The sequence below is a fragment of the Pagrus pagrus genome (assembly GCF_965226575.1).
Source record: "Pagrus pagrus genome assembly, chromosome: 23".
In the NCBI taxonomy this organism is placed as follows: domain Eukaryota; kingdom Metazoa; phylum Chordata; class Actinopteri; order Spariformes; family Sparidae; genus Pagrus; species Pagrus pagrus.
The window spans coordinates 11,284,564-11,300,857 of record NC_140205.1 but is presented as its reverse complement, the minus strand read 5'-3'; the positions used below and the strand labels follow the sequence as shown (position 1 = coordinate 11,300,857).

Genomic DNA, 16,294 nt, shown 5'->3' with positions numbered 1-16,294 from the left:
TACCTCATTAATATTGTAAACATTCAAATCCTGAGTTTGAATTTCTTCTCCAAAACTACATAGTGCCACTTTAACAAAAACTGCCAAGACAAATCTCAGACACTCTCATGCTAAAGTTGTACTTTAACATATACTTGTTAATTTTATTCAAACACTGACACAGAATACTAACACAGAATTGAACTGCTGCTGTATTTTTTAAGATTCAGTGGCTCAGTGTGGTCACAGACTTGCCTGTGCAACATTTATGATCAGGCAGACTTTTCGTGGCTCTACGACGTCATCCAGATGCGTCACAGGACCCGTTTTAACTCACATGTACGCCCACTGTGTGCGTGCCTGAAGTGACCCTGTTTGGACGACCAGGACACTTTTTCGTATATTTTTATTGTATTTGATCGATAAACAACATTGTTTATCCAGAATGAGCTCTCAGATAACTTGTGTCGGATGGGTCGGGAGAGGCGTTTCCAAGGAAAACCCGGACAAAGTAAGTAGCTAACTAGCATGTTGGGCTAGCTAACGTTAGCCGGCTAATCTGTCAACATGGCAGATGCATGCTACTGTCCCAACATTTTAGAGGCCATTTGCTTTCATTTACATTTGTAGGTGACTTTAGAGATAACGTTTCACTTTAGACCGTCAACACAACAACCGTCGTGTAATATAATGTAACGCATTTTGTCTACTGACAGTAGTTGTAGCTAATGTAGCTAGCCAGCTAAAGACTTTAGCTGAACATTTTAATATCATTGAAAATACCCTTAATTATTCAGTGGTACAAATTGGAAATCAGGTAACCCACAAGACACATGACAAAAGAAAAAAAATGAATGTTTTAAAAAGCATTTATCACCATCCTTTTCATTGAATTTGGGGAAATAGGTGTCACAGAGTAATTCAGGAACTTTAACAGATATAAGTATAAATAGTAAACAAGTGTGTGAGTCTTTGACAGTTACTCATCGCATTAATAACAGCTTGTTGTAATCCCACTGGAAATCTTACTGTTAAAATAAGGTCAAATGAAAAATAACATTTAAAAATGGTTTTGTTTTTACAATTACTCTGTATTTAGAAATGTGATCTAAAAAGCTGTTAGTCTTTAAAACACCATCGCTTTCTGTTTCTTGCATCTGCTCACGCCCACTTTTTAAAAAAAATCCCATTTCAGGTTGAGTTGAGCCAAGAGGAGCTACAGCGCATCATTACGGAAGCAAAACAGGAGCTGGGGTATGCTGGAATAAAACGCACATTACTGCAATCTTTGCCTCTGTTTTTATCTCTTGGTGTTGTGAAAGCATTCGAACATCACGAGTATAAGCGTCACCTGTTAGTGAGTGCTGAATGAAAATCAGATATTACTGTTCTTTCCATGTGGCTGGCTTCATACATCTACTCTGCTAAATCAGGGACCTAGCAGCTGAGGAGGAAGACGATGAGGACGAAGGCATTGCTGAACTGAATCCTAATATTGACGGAGCGGAAGCTGCCGAATCACCGACGGATGAGAACGAAGACGACAAGGAGGAAGATGACGAGCTAGCAGAGTACGGCCTGGATAAATACGATGAAGAGGATTCAGGTGAGTGGAAGGGGGTGTCAACTTTATGTAGAGCACGTATATTCTCTGCTCAGACTGACCTTGTATCTGCTGTTTGTTTTCAATTAAGTGACCGCTAATCTGGGCGACAGTCTGGCTGGGCTCACAGTGTTCAGCTCGAATGAGGAGGATCCTTACATCACCATCAAAGACACAGTGAGTGCCCTCAATGTCCACATGCTAAACTGAAGTACACAGATGTATTGCGGAGCAGGCCTCTCATTAAGCGTCCCATTTTTAAGTGCTGGCTTAACTTTCAGCTTTGTTTTTCCCCTCTAGGCCCAGTACGAGCGAGAAGACTTCCAAATCAAGCCCGGTGACAATCTCATCCTGGCAGGCCGGACAGAGAAGGACTGCTGCAATTTGGAGGTCTATGGTAAATATCTTCACATTCAACTGTTGTTGTAGCTTAGAATACATAATTATACAGTATATTTAACAATTGATGTCTTGCTTTACAGTGTATAACTCGGAGGAGGAATCTATGTATGTTCATCATGATATCCTGCTGCCAGCTTACCCACTGTGTGTGGAGTGGCTAAACTTTGACCCCAGTCCTGGAGAAAGTCTAGGTAAGACGATTGCGTCTGCCTCGTAAATTTAAAAAAAAAAAAAAGTAATTCCTTTGCGTAGCACACCCCAAGGTGTGTTAACATTTCTGATTCTAGCATTAAGCCTAAGAACAGTAGTTCCCAGCATTATGTTTAATAAGCACTTAACCTGGTTGTGTTTCGCTACAGCTAACTACGCTGCTGTGGGCAACATGACCCCTCAGATAGATGTGTGGGACCTGGATGTGGTGGACTGTTTAGAGCCAGTCTTCTCGCTGGGTAGCAAAAAGGCCTCCAAGAAGAAAAAGAAGAGCAAGAAGGTACAAACCTGTTCTTAAACTCCTCTTATACAAGCGTCAGGTAAAGTTTATGTAAGGTAAGACTGTTCATGTCATATTTCCTGCTTTGTTAGATATCATTAACTCATTGCAGCCTGTTGTCACTGTTGCCAGGGGGCAGCGGCAGCAGAGCCTGTCGAGGGGCACACAGATGCAGTGTTGGATTTGTCCTGGAACAAAGTGGTCAGGTTGGTATTCTGAGGCCTGAGAAAGGAGAGAGAGCTGCAGCGATTATTCAAATAAATAACTTTTGAATTGATCGCTAACGATTTTGATAATCGATCAGTTTGAAGTAATATTTTGAGGAGAAGGAAGGTGAAAATTTTCAGATTCCAGCTTGTTAGATGTGAATGTTTTCTTGTTTCTGTCCTTCCTCTATGACATTGAACTGAATATGTCTTGGGTTGTGGACAAAACAGGACATTTGAGGACATCATCTTGGGCTTTGGGAAACACTGAAATGTGTTTTTTTTTTTTTACCATTTTCTGACATTTTATTGACCAAACAACCAATCAAGAAAGTAAACGACAAAATTATCAGCAATTAAAAAAAGTTGTTGGTTGCAGCCCTAATGTTTATGCACTGTTACGGTGTATGCATACATTTATGTAACTGAAAATATATATATATATTTTACTTCCTTAGAAATGTGTTGGCCAGTGCTTCAGCAGATGAAACAGTTATCTTGTGGGATCTACTTCAAGGCAAACCAGCAACAACTCTGCGCAGGCACACTGATAAGGTATTCAACGAGAAAAAGGATTATGTTTCATATAATTTGTGTATATTTGGTGCTACATCCTCAGAATTTGCAGCTTCACCGTCTAGAAACCAAAATGTTTTATATTTCAGGTTCAGACGTTGGCGTTCCACCCGTTTGAGGCACAGACTCTGATATCAGGATCATATGACAAGTAAGTGTTTTAGGTCTTTCTCTACCATCATTGAGTGTTTCGTAAAGTGAGTTTGAGACTAACATTTCTCTTTTCAGGACAACTGTCCTGTATGACTGCCGCAGTCCAGACACCAGTTACCGGACCTGGAGGTTTAGCGGTCAAGTGGAGCGTTTGGTGTGGGACCACTTTTCACCATGCAACTTCCTGGTAGGTGCTTTTAATCCATGAACAGTGATCTGTCTTGTTACTCTCAGACTGGAAAACAAATGTTCAACTCTATGTAATGTTGTAATTAAAATGACAAGTATAGCTGGTGCCTGTGCTTTACGAGCATTTGTTTATCCCTCTACTGCTGTTTCTTTCACAATCTCAGTGGCTAACTGGAGTTTGCGGTTGTGTTTCAGGCGAGCACAGAGGACGGATTCGTCTACTGTCTGGACGCACGCTCGGATAAACCTGTTTTCACACTGAGGGCTCATGATGAAGAAGTGTCAGGTAGGTAAAAAGAAGTGTTTGTGATTAAAGGAGAACAGTAGTCCACCATTAAAAAACAATAAATCTGGCACAAATGACTTTGGGTCCTCTGCATTGTGTGGTCATGAGTCACACAGGAGGAATGAAAACATGGGTCAGTATTTTTGGTACATCCCAGAAAACGTGGGAAAACTGTGGCTGCTTTATTTTCAGTCAGTCCTTGAAAAACATTTTAAAGAGCCTGCAGCAGCGAGGGGCCTTTCTTCTTCCAACATGCCTTTTACACAGCGCATGCTAGGTCAGTCATGTAGATAAATATGTGCAGCTGGTGCCAAAATGTACAGCCAGGGGGCTTCAGTGCTCGGAAAATACCTGTATGGTATGCACTGTAGCATTTGCATAATCTCTCTCAACAAACCAGTTTAACCACAAATATATATGACATTGAATACTGGAGGCCTCTTGAACATCCCAACTGCTGAAATAACATTTTCACCAACAAAACTAAAGTTATTTAAAAATGTTGGCAGAGCTTACTATAAATCAAACAGTATGCCGCACATACACTAGGTGTCAGGATTCTCCAGTTTTCTCCCATTCTTCCTCCTAATGCCTGTTGCCTGTTTCCACTTTTGTCTTAAAAGCTCAGTTTTCAGTTCAGCAGCTTATAAAAAACTTAGTTTGGCCTTCTGTACTTTGTTGGAAGGGCATCCTACCACACACCAGCTTTTAGGTATTTTTCTGCTGTTTGCTAGCAGACAAAAGTGACAAGGAGTCAACGTCATGCAATATAAAGTCGATGGAGGTCGATGAATGTTTTGATAAAAGGATGGCTGTCAAACCAAACACGTTTTAGACTTGCTTCATGATGAAACAGATGTGCTTTAAAGACTTTCCTCCAACATTTCTGCAGGTTTGGACGTGAGCAGCCAGATTAAAGGATGCCTGGTCACCTCATCAGCTGACAAACACGTTAAGGTTTGGGACATTTTGGGCAACAAACCAAACCTGGTCCACTCACGGGACATGAAAATGGTAAGAACATATACATACGCTGCATATACAGTATTTAAATGTTGGATTGTTTCCCCAACTGAAGTATAGAGGTATTTTGCCATGGTAAACTTCTGACGTTTGTGGTTGTTAAATGAGTAATAACGTATTTCCCCATCTGTGAACAGGGTGTGCTGTTCTGTGCTACATGTTGCCCTGATAATCCCTTCGTTTACGCCTTTGGGGGACAGAGGGATGGCTTGAGGGTTTGGGATATAAGTGATGTGGCAGCAGGTAAAGCTCACACTAAACACGTTCCTTCCTTTGTTCTTTACATCAGATGATTGGTAGGTAAATTAATATCGCTCACATGTTATCTTTGGATGTTGTGCTTTCAGTGACTGAGGTGTTTGGCAGTCGAGAGCGCCTGGTAGTGAACGCAGCGTCACAGGCAGGATCAAGCACCGCAGCCACAGCAGAGATGGAAGTCTCCTAATGACTCTCTGAACGGATCAACAACCTTGTAAACATGAGCACGACTGGAAACAAGCGACTCTGCTTGTTGCCGTGTTCCTCGTAGTGCAGCGCTCAGTTCATGCGGAAAAGATCGGAGTGAATAAAGCTGCATTCATGAAGGATTTAAAAGGTTGGCCAGAATGGAAACTGTGCCAAAAACACCTGGAAAAACTTGTTCAGCTTGTCTCCCTGCACAGATAACAAGTGTGGCTTTGCACACTCGAAGATGTGTTAAAATACAAGAACATGTGTCTTATATTCATATAGGGGGGAAGCAGTGGTTCAAATATTTGAATTACTCTGATATAACTTTTCATTCTCTTTAATGTTGCCTTTCCTTGTACATTTACAAATGTTATATTCTACTAAGACTATTCTCACATAAAAAAATGTATTACTTACATTGTGATATTGCATACCTGGGTTTCCTGGTATATTAAAAAAAAAGACTGTGTACTCAACATCTGGCCAAACAGACTATTTGAAATGCTGTATGTTCCATTAATAAATACAGTTAATAAAATTTATAAATCTTCTGTCATTTGGAATCTGCAACCCTCACAAGATTTCTTGTTGTAAGCTCTTCAGTTAAAGCGTTACCCTGTTCAAACTCGAGATGTTCCCATACCATGCGTTTCCTTCCTGATATCTGATATAGGTGTGTGGGATGCTGCTGGGAAGTAGCAGAGTTCCCATTCTAATAAATGATGTGGTATTGAATCGAGACATTTCCTATCCTGGTATTGGGATAGAAACAACCCTAGTTCATAACTCACTTCACTTTCATAAACATCAAAATTGTGACTGAATCAATACAGGAGATTGTTCTTGTATGAAGTACATGCACAAATACTGCCATATAACAAAATCAACGAAGATTATCCTGTGGCCAAGGGGGTAAAATACATTACTTTTAAAATTGTAAACCCTAACAGAGGAGCCATGACTTTGCCTTCAAGATAAATATACTGTTACAAAAAACCCAGATCTGCAAAATAATAATAATAGACTTTATTTACATAGCACTTTAAAAAGAAAGTTTACAAAGTAACTCACAATGTAAAAAACATAGTTTAAATACAGAATTAAATGCAGGAGGACATTAAAACATCCAAATCCAGGAAATAAACCAATGAATAAGATTGTAAACAAGAAAATACACTTATTAAAAGCCCTTTTATAAAAAAAAAACATTTTTTAAAAGAAAATAAAAGTGGACAATTATTAAATAAAGTTGTAAAATAAGATAAGAAACTGTCTTCATGTGTATAGTTTATGGAAGGGGCTAGACTTACTTTACATGTCGTTTGGAATGTGGAACCAAAAGTCAGTCAGCCTGGGCGCTCACACGGGACTATTATAGTGACGCACACCTCGACAACAACTGAGCATGGCGTCGGGTCATTTGTGTAAACTACACAGCCTCCTAACGAGACTTTCTAGTGGCACCACACTGCGAAATGCACAAAGTAAGTTGTGTTGTAATCAGTTAAAAAATATTTAATGTTGAGTTAGTTTACTGTTTATGACGCAGCGGTGCTGGGAGGGAATGCTAACAGCGGCTAACCTTGAGATGTGTTTAGCTAGCAGGTAAACAGTATTTTGATTTTGGCTCGCATTAATAGTGTTTCTATTGTCAAAATCGTGTCTCTTATCAACGATTCGATAGAAATATTCTTATTTACAGTATAAAAAAGTATAGATAAATTACTTGAAAGCAGCTCAGTATCCTCTTCACCCTCCATGTTGGCTTTTAGGAAGGTCTCATAACTTGTTAGCCTCATTTTTAGGTCTTATTGGAGGGACGTCAAATCGAGACATGCAGTGGGTTTACGCTTCTGCATGTGAAGCTGATATTTGCCCTTGTAATTATGTTAGTTGCAGTACGTGTATGTCTTATCTGTTTGGTTTTGTGTTGCAGCATGTTTGGTGTCAGTGCGACAGAAGTCAACAATCACTGGTCCTTCACTTGATGGCAGGTATGTGAAGAGTACACCTATATTTCATCTTGATGTGGCAAAAAGCTCCATTTAAGCCCCTTATATGACACATTTAATGAATACATTGTACGTTTTCAGAAAACGTCCTTCATTTTTAATCTTATTTCATTGAATGAGAGGTAAACAAACAGAAATAGAGCGAGCTTTGTTAAGATTTAAGGCAGCTGAGGTCCAGATTGTGCAACATGATTATCAGGAGGAGGTTGTCACTGTGTTGTGGGTCACAGTTGATTGTTCTGTGTAAATGTAACTGTTGGGACTAGTGATGCATGATATATATCATATTACCGGCTAGTTTCAACACAAGAAATCTTACCAGAGCTTTGAATATTAAATCCTCCATCTTTGGTCACTACATCTCGGCCTTTCTTACCCTCAACTGTGCAGAAACTACAAGCTATGAACTTCTTTTTTATAATCTGAAATCTTACATCCTTAGTTGGGACGCAGTGGCAGTTTTGTTTATTATAGATGCTGGCTGTGTTTTTGACCTGTGGGTGTAAGAAGCCTGCTAATTATTATGTTAATCGTGAAGTAAATAAATGTCAACTGTCTCTGGTAATATTAATATAAAAGTAAATGCTACGTGAGTGATCAGCATCTCCTGTTGCTCTGTTGAAGCTAGTTATCGTCATGAAGTTTCTTCTATTTCTGACGTACACGCCTCAGTATGCAGTCGAGCGGTGGCTTGCTGAAGTATTAACTTGTTATAAAGATATTGTTTGAATCACGACAATAACCTTCAAATTTCTTGAATTTAGTAATGTGGAAATCGGTGTGACGTCAGATGGGAAAACCATCGTGTGCTACCATCCCACTGTCGACATTCCCTACGAGCTTACCCAGGTGAGAGGGGGCTTTTTAACCTCAGATATTGTGTTACTTGTTACAACATGTGTGTGCTTTAGCAGAAGCCTGTTCATGAAGGTGTTAAGTGTGACTTTAAACTCTTTATTTCCTTGTTTTATGAATGTTTATAAGACTTTGGCACAAGGTGAAGCAACACAGAACTGTAAAACACAATCTGAAGCACTGTAATCATGACTGCACACTGCTGCCACTGATCAGCACAAATAGACTGATAGAAATTGTTGCAGGATTGCTGGGAATAAACGTGATTACATTTATAAGAGTCGTTCGTGACTGTAAATCTTTGCAGCCAATAGAACGACCGGACCTCCTGACCAACCAGGCTGAGACCCACGACCAGGTTTTAAAGGCCCACCTCAGCAAGGAGGTGCTGAAGGACAAAGAGGGGCCGACTATCGAGGAGCTGAGCAAGATGTTTTACACCACCAAACACCGCTGGTATCCAGTCGGACAGTAAGTACACACAGCATCTATAAAGCCCTTTGACATCAGTATTGTTGTAAAAGGCAAACTTTCTGCTTTTGTCATTTACTATATTCTGAAGGTTTTTACAAAGGGGTTCGTTCATCTGTCATTCTTAGCCTGATTTATACAACACTTTATTCCTAAAACCAGAAGATCCAAGTTGTTTTGCGTGTAAACGTCATGCTTGAGTATGGACATAGTGCTGGTTTATCAGGACTGGACCAATCACTTGCCGGCTTCTTGGAGTATTTTTTGTGTTTTATGCTTTTACAGCACAAAAAAGTGGTTTCCTTCTGCTTTGTTTCTTTACAGGTACCACAACAGACGCAGAAAGAAGGATCCTCCTAAGGACAGATAGTCAAAGGCCAAAGTCACAGAACTGCAAATGATGTTTGTCTGTTATTGTATAATAAACTGTTAAATATTAAGTCGGTTGTCATGAGTTTTTTGAGTCGGTGCTGCTACAGTGAAAGAATTATATGGCTTTGAAATCATACCTGTGTATTGTTTCGTATACATTCTCAGGATTCTTGTATCTCACTGCAATTTGCTGAGCTTTAAAAATGTGTTCATATACAATTTAATTATTATTTATGTCGCATTTAACTTCCAGGAGAGAATCAATTGATTAAGATATTTTCTGACTTTTTATTATAATATTGATGCAGCAGAAATTAAACAGGCATCCAAGAGAGAGCAATATTCCAGTAATCAGTGTCGGCTATCAGTGCAACTTAAATGCAATATTTATAATTGATGATATCATTAAAATAAATGCATCCAACATGTTGATTTGTATCTTAAAGAGTCAGTGGATAAAAGGTGGTGTTCCTTTGTTGGATTTGAAGAAACAGATCTGCCACCTGAAAGGTATACTCACCTAAAGCTTTCATTGTTCGTTCATTCTTCTGTGGATTTTGGAGGATTTATTGTTGACGCTTTGCTGCCAAAAGCCTTTCAGCAGAGGAAGCTCAATATTATATATGAACTTGAATTTAACTGTTAGATATTTAAGTGGTCATTTCAATCATTTTTCTTTTTTGTATGGAGTGTATCACATGCATCATTTATTAAATAACTTGTTCCCACCATAGTCTACCTATAGTTACCATATACCTCAAATAAAAGCTCTTCAGTTTCTAATTTAAAGTACCATGAACTATAGCACATTGCTATCACTAAAGCCAACACACTTCGACTATAGAAGCAGAAACAAAGCAATATTTTATTCTTATTTACAACTGAGTGATTAATTGTTTTTATCTGGACTATTTTGTATCAAAATACAGTTTTATTTGTTATTTATCATAAAAATGTTAACAAAGGAAAAGACCAGTTTATACTATGTAACAGGAAGCTTTAAATTGTATTTATAATATTAGAAATGTCAATGTGACCAATATCTAAAGGGGCACTACGTAGTTTTCAGAAATTCAAGCTCAGAATTTGAATATTTACAATATCAATGAGGCAATAATACAAAAATATGTATTTTTTTCCATAATTGAATAAACAAGCTGTTCTCAGAGGAAAATAAGCCCCCGAACACTGTTTAAAGCTAGAAAGGTGGCAGGGTCCGCCACATATAAACAAAGTAAAACTGTGTTGTCCTTTAAGGCCAGTTTGTTCATTAATTTTATTCAGTTATGGAAACAAAGAGAGTTCTTCCTATGAACTACACAGTGCTCCTTTAAAAGTAAAACAACTGAAATATTGTTTTCAAAGACAAACTTGAGCAGCAGCATATTTTCTTACGTCATCTGAAGCCACCGGAAGAGCGAGTTAACTGTCCCCGCCCCGGCAGCTCAGTCAATCCAACCCTGAAGAGAAGGCGAGTCCACGGCTAAAAATATAATAGCTAACACAAGATGGCCGGTTTGCCTCGTAGGATTATTAAGGTACACTTTACACCCGACACTGTTTATATATATTAAACAGCCTGTGTGTGAGTATTGTAAAGATTATTCGGTGTGAACATGGACGTACAATTACTGCTATCCCAACGTGTAGCCTGACGTTAGCGCGGCTAGCACAGTTAGCTCTTATCTAGCTAGTTATCAAGCTAGCTCGCTTGTCCGTGTCTGCAAGTGTTTTGTTTGGCACTTCCGTTTACTCCCGTCTGCTCTGATCTGTGGTCGATTATTTCGTACGAGTAGATTTGTCGTCGTGGTTAAATCATAGTCTTCGGATTACCGGGTTGCTAATTTGTGGTATTAAATCGACAAATTTATGACATTTTGTCCTAGTCGCCATATGAATGGATTCGCCAAGTAAGCTAGGCTAGCAGCTTGTAGCTTTGGGTGATTGGTAACTACACATGTCTGGCGCTGATCTGAGACGCTGCCATTGTGGTCTGAAAACGTTTAAACGCCCGTTACAACGCAAACACGACAGGATTTGCTTCTTTTGGCAGAAAAGGGAAACGTAAATGAAACAGACATTCAAGGCCTGTTGCGCTGCGGTCTCTCCTCCTTCAACCGCACCGCAACTTCGCTGGGCCAGGCCCGGCAGTGGGCGCGATCAGCCTTTTCCGCCACATCTAGCAGCTATCGCTCTGGTTTAGCAGGTTTTTTGACAGCCACTAACATAACATTGATGAATGAGAACACAACCCAGCTTCCATAACAGCAACCTGTTGTTTTTAAAGAAAGAAACGAGGAGCTTTTACAACAGGCTTAAACCAGTTTCCTTTCCTGTTGACTGCAGATGTTTTTAGTGCACCTGCTTTATCAACTGCAGAAATGTGAAAAATGTTCCACTTCCTCCTTTCGATTTCCATCGTAGACGATCTCTGAATGTAGCACAATAGTTTATTAAATGCTCTAAAACTAAAGACTTCTTCTGATCTAAATTTGATCATATAGTTTGTTTGATTTACACCAAAAAAAACTATTATATGTGTGTGACAAACCAATTTAGACCTGATATATAAAACAGTATGTCTGCATTTCAATATTTTGGGATTATTTGAGGAAATTTGATTTATTAAAAACATAAATTAAAGGTGCGACATGTAAGAATTGGTGTCTAATTCATAACCCGAACAAAAAGTGGGCTGCACATCCACTGGCGTAATCGCTAACTCCTGCTAATTGTAGCTGCCGTTAGCTCGATTAGCCGTGCGTCTAGCTATCTGGACTTGAAGCTCACAGCACCAGGGGAGTGTTGTTGTTCACACCGCTAGCGCGGGAGCTTTGGAGCGGACACGCTGGGACTACCTGGTTAGCATGCTAATATTAGTAGATGTCGCAGCATCTAAATGCATGTATATCGTCAAAAATGCTATTTTTTTCCACTTTCTCGTTATAGTTTTTTAATGTTTTCAATTAAAACTCTACAATGTTGCACCTTTTTTAATCCGTAATGAAACGCACGTTAGTTGTAGCCCTGAATTAATTATTATATCTAACACAACAGCAGTAGGTGGGTAGTTTTGAGCCGTTTCAACAGATCCATCGTCCAGTACACGAGGAGTGCTTTCGGGCCCTCACCTGCCTTTTAGTTTCTGTGTTTAATAATAACTTGTGGAATGTTGTTTTGTGAAAGTGGGCGAGGTTGAAAGTGCGCGTGTGACTAAGCAGGCTGAAATTGTACGTCCTCGTCCATTACACACTTGAAAGTCTGTTGTCTGTTGACACCTCCACAGTTCTGCAAAATCATCTTTTTTTTTGTGCTTCAGAAAAGTCAACAACAGCGTTATGTTATGTATTTCTCACTCTCAACCACACTCAGGAGACACAGCGGTTGATCGCAGAGCCTGTTCCAGGGATCGTGGCTACGCCCGATGAAGGGAATGCACGTTACTTCCATGTGGTCATTTCAGGGCCTCAAGACTCTCCTTTTGAAGGAGGCACATTTAAACTTGAACTATTTCTTCCAGAAGAGTATCCCATGGCAGCTCCCAAAGTGCGATTCATGACCAAAATCTACCACCCCAATGTTGACAAACTGGGAAGAATATGTTTAGACATTTTGAAAGGTAAGAAAACATCATAGTTGTTGATTTTTTTTTCTTTCTTGTTTGGCATTAATATGGAGCCACACTCACAATGTTAAGTAGCATTTTTTTTTTTGACACACAGTTTTGTTGGTTTCACAGAAGCAGAGGGCATTTAAGGGATCGCATTGGCGTCACGTTTCTGTTCGCGCAACAAATTCAGTCCAGTAATTCCTGCCCTTTCATAGAAAAACATTTTATTCTTTGCTGCTAGACGTTCTCTGTTCACCAACCACCTTTTTATGTTTGCTGTTTTGTGCAGGACAGGTAGCGAACACAAGGTTTGTCATATCTTATTCATGGGAAACTCCCGCCCATGAGGTTCTTTGGGGGGCTCCCGAGAGCAATCGAGAAGCTACCGTGCAGTTGAAATGTTGGCTGGTGAGCCAGAAAAAGTGAAGGGAAATTCCTCGATTGGGACAAAAGGACATAGATTACACCTGTAATTCGCTGTACGATTGACTGTAGTGATCTACATGCATTAAATGTCACATATCAGCAACTTGGCTGGCACGGTGACCTCATAGCTGACTGTCAAACAGGAAGCACACACACAAGCATCGTAATGCATCGACTCACATGTTTAGTTTTATTTTCATAATGAGAATAAGGTGAAAGGGCAGCATCTATATGAGATTGCTGAAAAGCAGCTCGTTATATCTGTAGAAGGCAATTTTGTGCAACAAAGCCTCAGGATACCACCATTAAATCATGTTCTGAGGTAAACAAACTGGAGTTGTGAGGATTATTTGGCAAAAAAACAGAACCGACAACAGCAGAGACACTACCAAACTTGCTGTTAGGTAATAAAGAAAACATTGCAACAGATCGTGATTCGATGAGACACTGATCTGTGCGCAGAGGCTGTCACCTGCTCACATTTTATTGTTTTGATTCAGTTGGTTGATTAGAGCCAGACATGTTTTTCAGTGTTGAACAGCCGGAGGAAAAACTGGATCTGCTTCATAATTCTTGCTGCTTGGTTTCTGTCCCTGGCATGTTTCGTCTTTGTTTTACAATTTTGACGTTTGAGCTGTCATCTTTCCCCCCCCCTCCCCTTTTGCATGTCTTTTCTGAACTTCCCTCCTTCCAGATAAGTGGTCTCCAGCCCTGCAGATCCGTACAGTGTTGCTATCTATCCAGGCATTATTAAGTGCTCCCAATCCAGATGATCCCCTGGCAAACGATGTTGCAGAGCAGTGGAAGAAAAACGAAAGCACTGCCATCGAGACAGGTGAGGAATATATTCAATATTTTGGTTCAGCCTTGATTCACCAATCGCTGGGAGGCAGTGTCGACCGATAGCGATCACCGATAACAATGTTGTGTCTTTCCTTTATTATTATCTACAGTTGTCTGTCTGTAGTTATTAGTGGCATAACCTTTAAAATGTTGAGGAAAAAGATGCTTGTATTTATTTGCCTCAATTCAAAGTGAGAGGCTTAAAACAAAATGAAAGGTTATGTGTAAAAAGAAGCAAACAAACAAAGCTAGAAGGTTCACGCTTCTTTGTGATGATGATGATGATGATGATGAGGGTGTAGAGAGGTGATAGCTTCTACGTAACACTGCTCAGGACCAGGTGTGCGGATCATCTTAAATAATTGTCAGGATATCTGGAAAGAGTTTTTCAAACATAGATTGTTTTGGCCTCTTGAGCACCACAAGCCGATGTCTCCAGAGCTCCTCGTCAGCTCACACCGAAACAATCTATGCAGACAAACGGCACTACAGGGTAGAGAAAATATATCCCGGCCTTCCAATACCTTTAATACCGTACTATTTAACTGCTGTTTTGTACAGTTACAGTTTTTCTGTTCCTGAAGTTTGACTTTTTGCTGCCATTGTGCTATTTAGTGCTACATGTTTGTCAGAGACGATCACGTGTAGCATCACACTTGTCAAATCGATGAACGTGATCTTAAAGCGTTTCATTGTGACTTAAACATTCATCAGCAAAGAAACTAAAAGGAATGCGTCATTGCAGTTTGGAGTTTTGTGGCTGTTTTATACATTAAATCATCAATCATGTCCAAATTAATCGGTCAATAGTTGCAACACATCTGTGTACACTCTGCTAAACTTATCCACAGTCCTGCACCACACCCGCACCTCACACCCTCCACCACCATTTTTATCTCTCTGTCTCTCCTCCAGCCCGAGCATGGACCAGGCGCTTCGCATTCGCATCGAGGTCTCCGTGTAGTAGACCACTGTAAAGTTTATGTTTTTAATTGGTATTGTACAGTTGGTGTATACAGAACTTCGTCTTGGCCTTTTTTCTTTGGGTTTTCTTGTTCATGAAGCTTGACTTTTTGGTGCCATTTAACTCTCCAGTGCTATGTCTGTTTGTTCTCATGCAAATGCCAAAAGATAGGAGGAAGTAACCATCACAATCTCCTCGAGTTTTGTTGAGTTTGAGTCTAAATCCCAAAGGTGTTCAAGTTAGAATGACAGAAAACCAGCAAAATCTTAGTTAAGAGTATCTGGAGGTAGAGCTCAATCGATAACGAACAAAATATCATATCAAACAGCTTCATATGTGAATATTTTCTGGTTTTCTGGGTATTCTATGATCGGAGACTTGGTAACCTTTGGGTGTTGAACTGCTGAACAAACAAGAAACTTGAATTTGTCGACCTGGGCTTTGGTATTTAACAGCTAAGTCATTAGTCCATTATTAAATGGCAGATTAATCGATACTGAAAGTAAATCTTTTTTCCTCTCAACACCTTCTGGAACAACTTTGGCATTTATGCTTCAGAGCCTTTGAAACACTTCCCGCTCTGGGAGTATCTGTGTACACTCTGCAACACTTTCCTTATCCACAGTCCTGCACCTAACACCCTCCACCACCGTTTTATCTCTCCGTGTCTTCTGTCCCACAGCCCGAGCATGGACCAGGCTCTACGCGGGAAACACTGAAGTATAGAAGAAGAGAGACGAGGCGTCTGAATGTGATCCACAAAATGTACTCCTATTCTGTCAACATTTGAATTTAACGGACACAAAAAAAAAGAGAAAAAAAAAAAGATAAGATTATAAGTCCAAATTTATTTGAAAGAAATGACGAGATTTACTGCTGCAGACCTCTGGGTGACTTATTTTCCTCTCTAAGACGCGTTAAGTGTGTGTTAACCTTTTTTTTTTTGTTTTTGTTTTGTTGTTTTTCCTGTGTTGCTATTTAAGTGCATGGACAGAGAATGACACCCTCCCCACTACAGTCTTAAAAAAATATACATGCAATATGTTGTCCTGTCCTGTCCTGAACTGGGCACATATACTGGTACGTTTGCAAAATATCCATTAAAGCTGTTCTTCTTTTAACACATTCATTATTTGTCAACACATCTATGTCTTTTTGTGAGAGATTTTGCTATTTCGACCCATACAGCTGTCGTTTCTCCTCAGTAAGGCGAAAAATATGAATGATTGGTGAAGCTTTCTCTTAACTCCTTTTGGGGAATATTGAGTTTTTGGAAAATAGCACCCAAGGAGGTTAGTTGGATATTTTTCTGTGCATACCAACACATCACAACACTGAATATTAAGCCGTTGGTGAAGCTGCTGTAGTTGAGAGCACACCGGGG

General features: G+C 39.8%; 3 protein-coding genes across 4 annotated transcripts; all 3 read left to right on the top strand.

The window, feature by feature from the left end:
• Positions 1-301: 301 nt before the first annotated feature.
• Positions 302-5,913, top strand: pwp1 (PWP1 homolog, endonuclein). Its single transcript, XM_084345561.1, has 15 exons — positions 302-490; positions 1,175-1,233; positions 1,413-1,585; positions 1,674-1,759; positions 1,883-1,979; positions 2,065-2,175; positions 2,344-2,474; positions 2,607-2,680; positions 3,139-3,235; positions 3,346-3,407; positions 3,485-3,596; positions 3,794-3,884; positions 4,777-4,898; positions 5,045-5,150; positions 5,255-5,913. Exons 1-15 carry the CDS (start codon positions 425-427, stop codon positions 5,350-5,352), a joined length of 1,485 nt encoding a protein of 494 aa, XP_084201687.1. The 5' UTR covers positions 302-424; the 3' UTR covers positions 5,353-5,913.
• A 795-nt stretch (positions 5,914-6,708) lies between these two features.
• On the top strand, positions 6,709-9,135 carry mrpl42 (mitochondrial ribosomal protein L42). The gene is made up of 5 exons (XM_084345681.1): positions 6,709-6,841; positions 7,294-7,351; positions 8,134-8,218; positions 8,532-8,695; positions 9,020-9,135. Exons 1-5 carry the CDS (start codon positions 6,763-6,765, stop codon positions 9,063-9,065), a joined length of 432 nt encoding a protein of 143 aa, XP_084201807.1. The 5' UTR covers positions 6,709-6,762; the 3' UTR covers positions 9,066-9,135.
• A 1,355-nt stretch (positions 9,136-10,490) lies between these two features.
• On the top strand, positions 10,491-16,039 carry ube2nb (ubiquitin-conjugating enzyme E2Nb). 2 transcript variants are annotated; one of them, XM_084346463.1, is made up of 5 exons: positions 10,491-10,605; positions 12,440-12,686; positions 13,798-13,938; positions 14,862-14,919; positions 15,593-16,039. In XM_084346463.1, exons 1-5 carry the CDS (start codon positions 10,576-10,578, stop codon positions 15,627-15,629), a joined length of 513 nt encoding a protein of 170 aa, XP_084202589.1. In that variant the 5' UTR covers positions 10,491-10,575; the 3' UTR covers positions 15,630-16,039. The 2 variants fall into 2 exon arrangements, with proteins under 2 accessions (XP_084202589.1, XP_084202590.1); XM_084346464.1 differs by lacking the exon at positions 14,862-14,919.
• Positions 16,040-16,294: the final 255 nt, after the last annotated feature.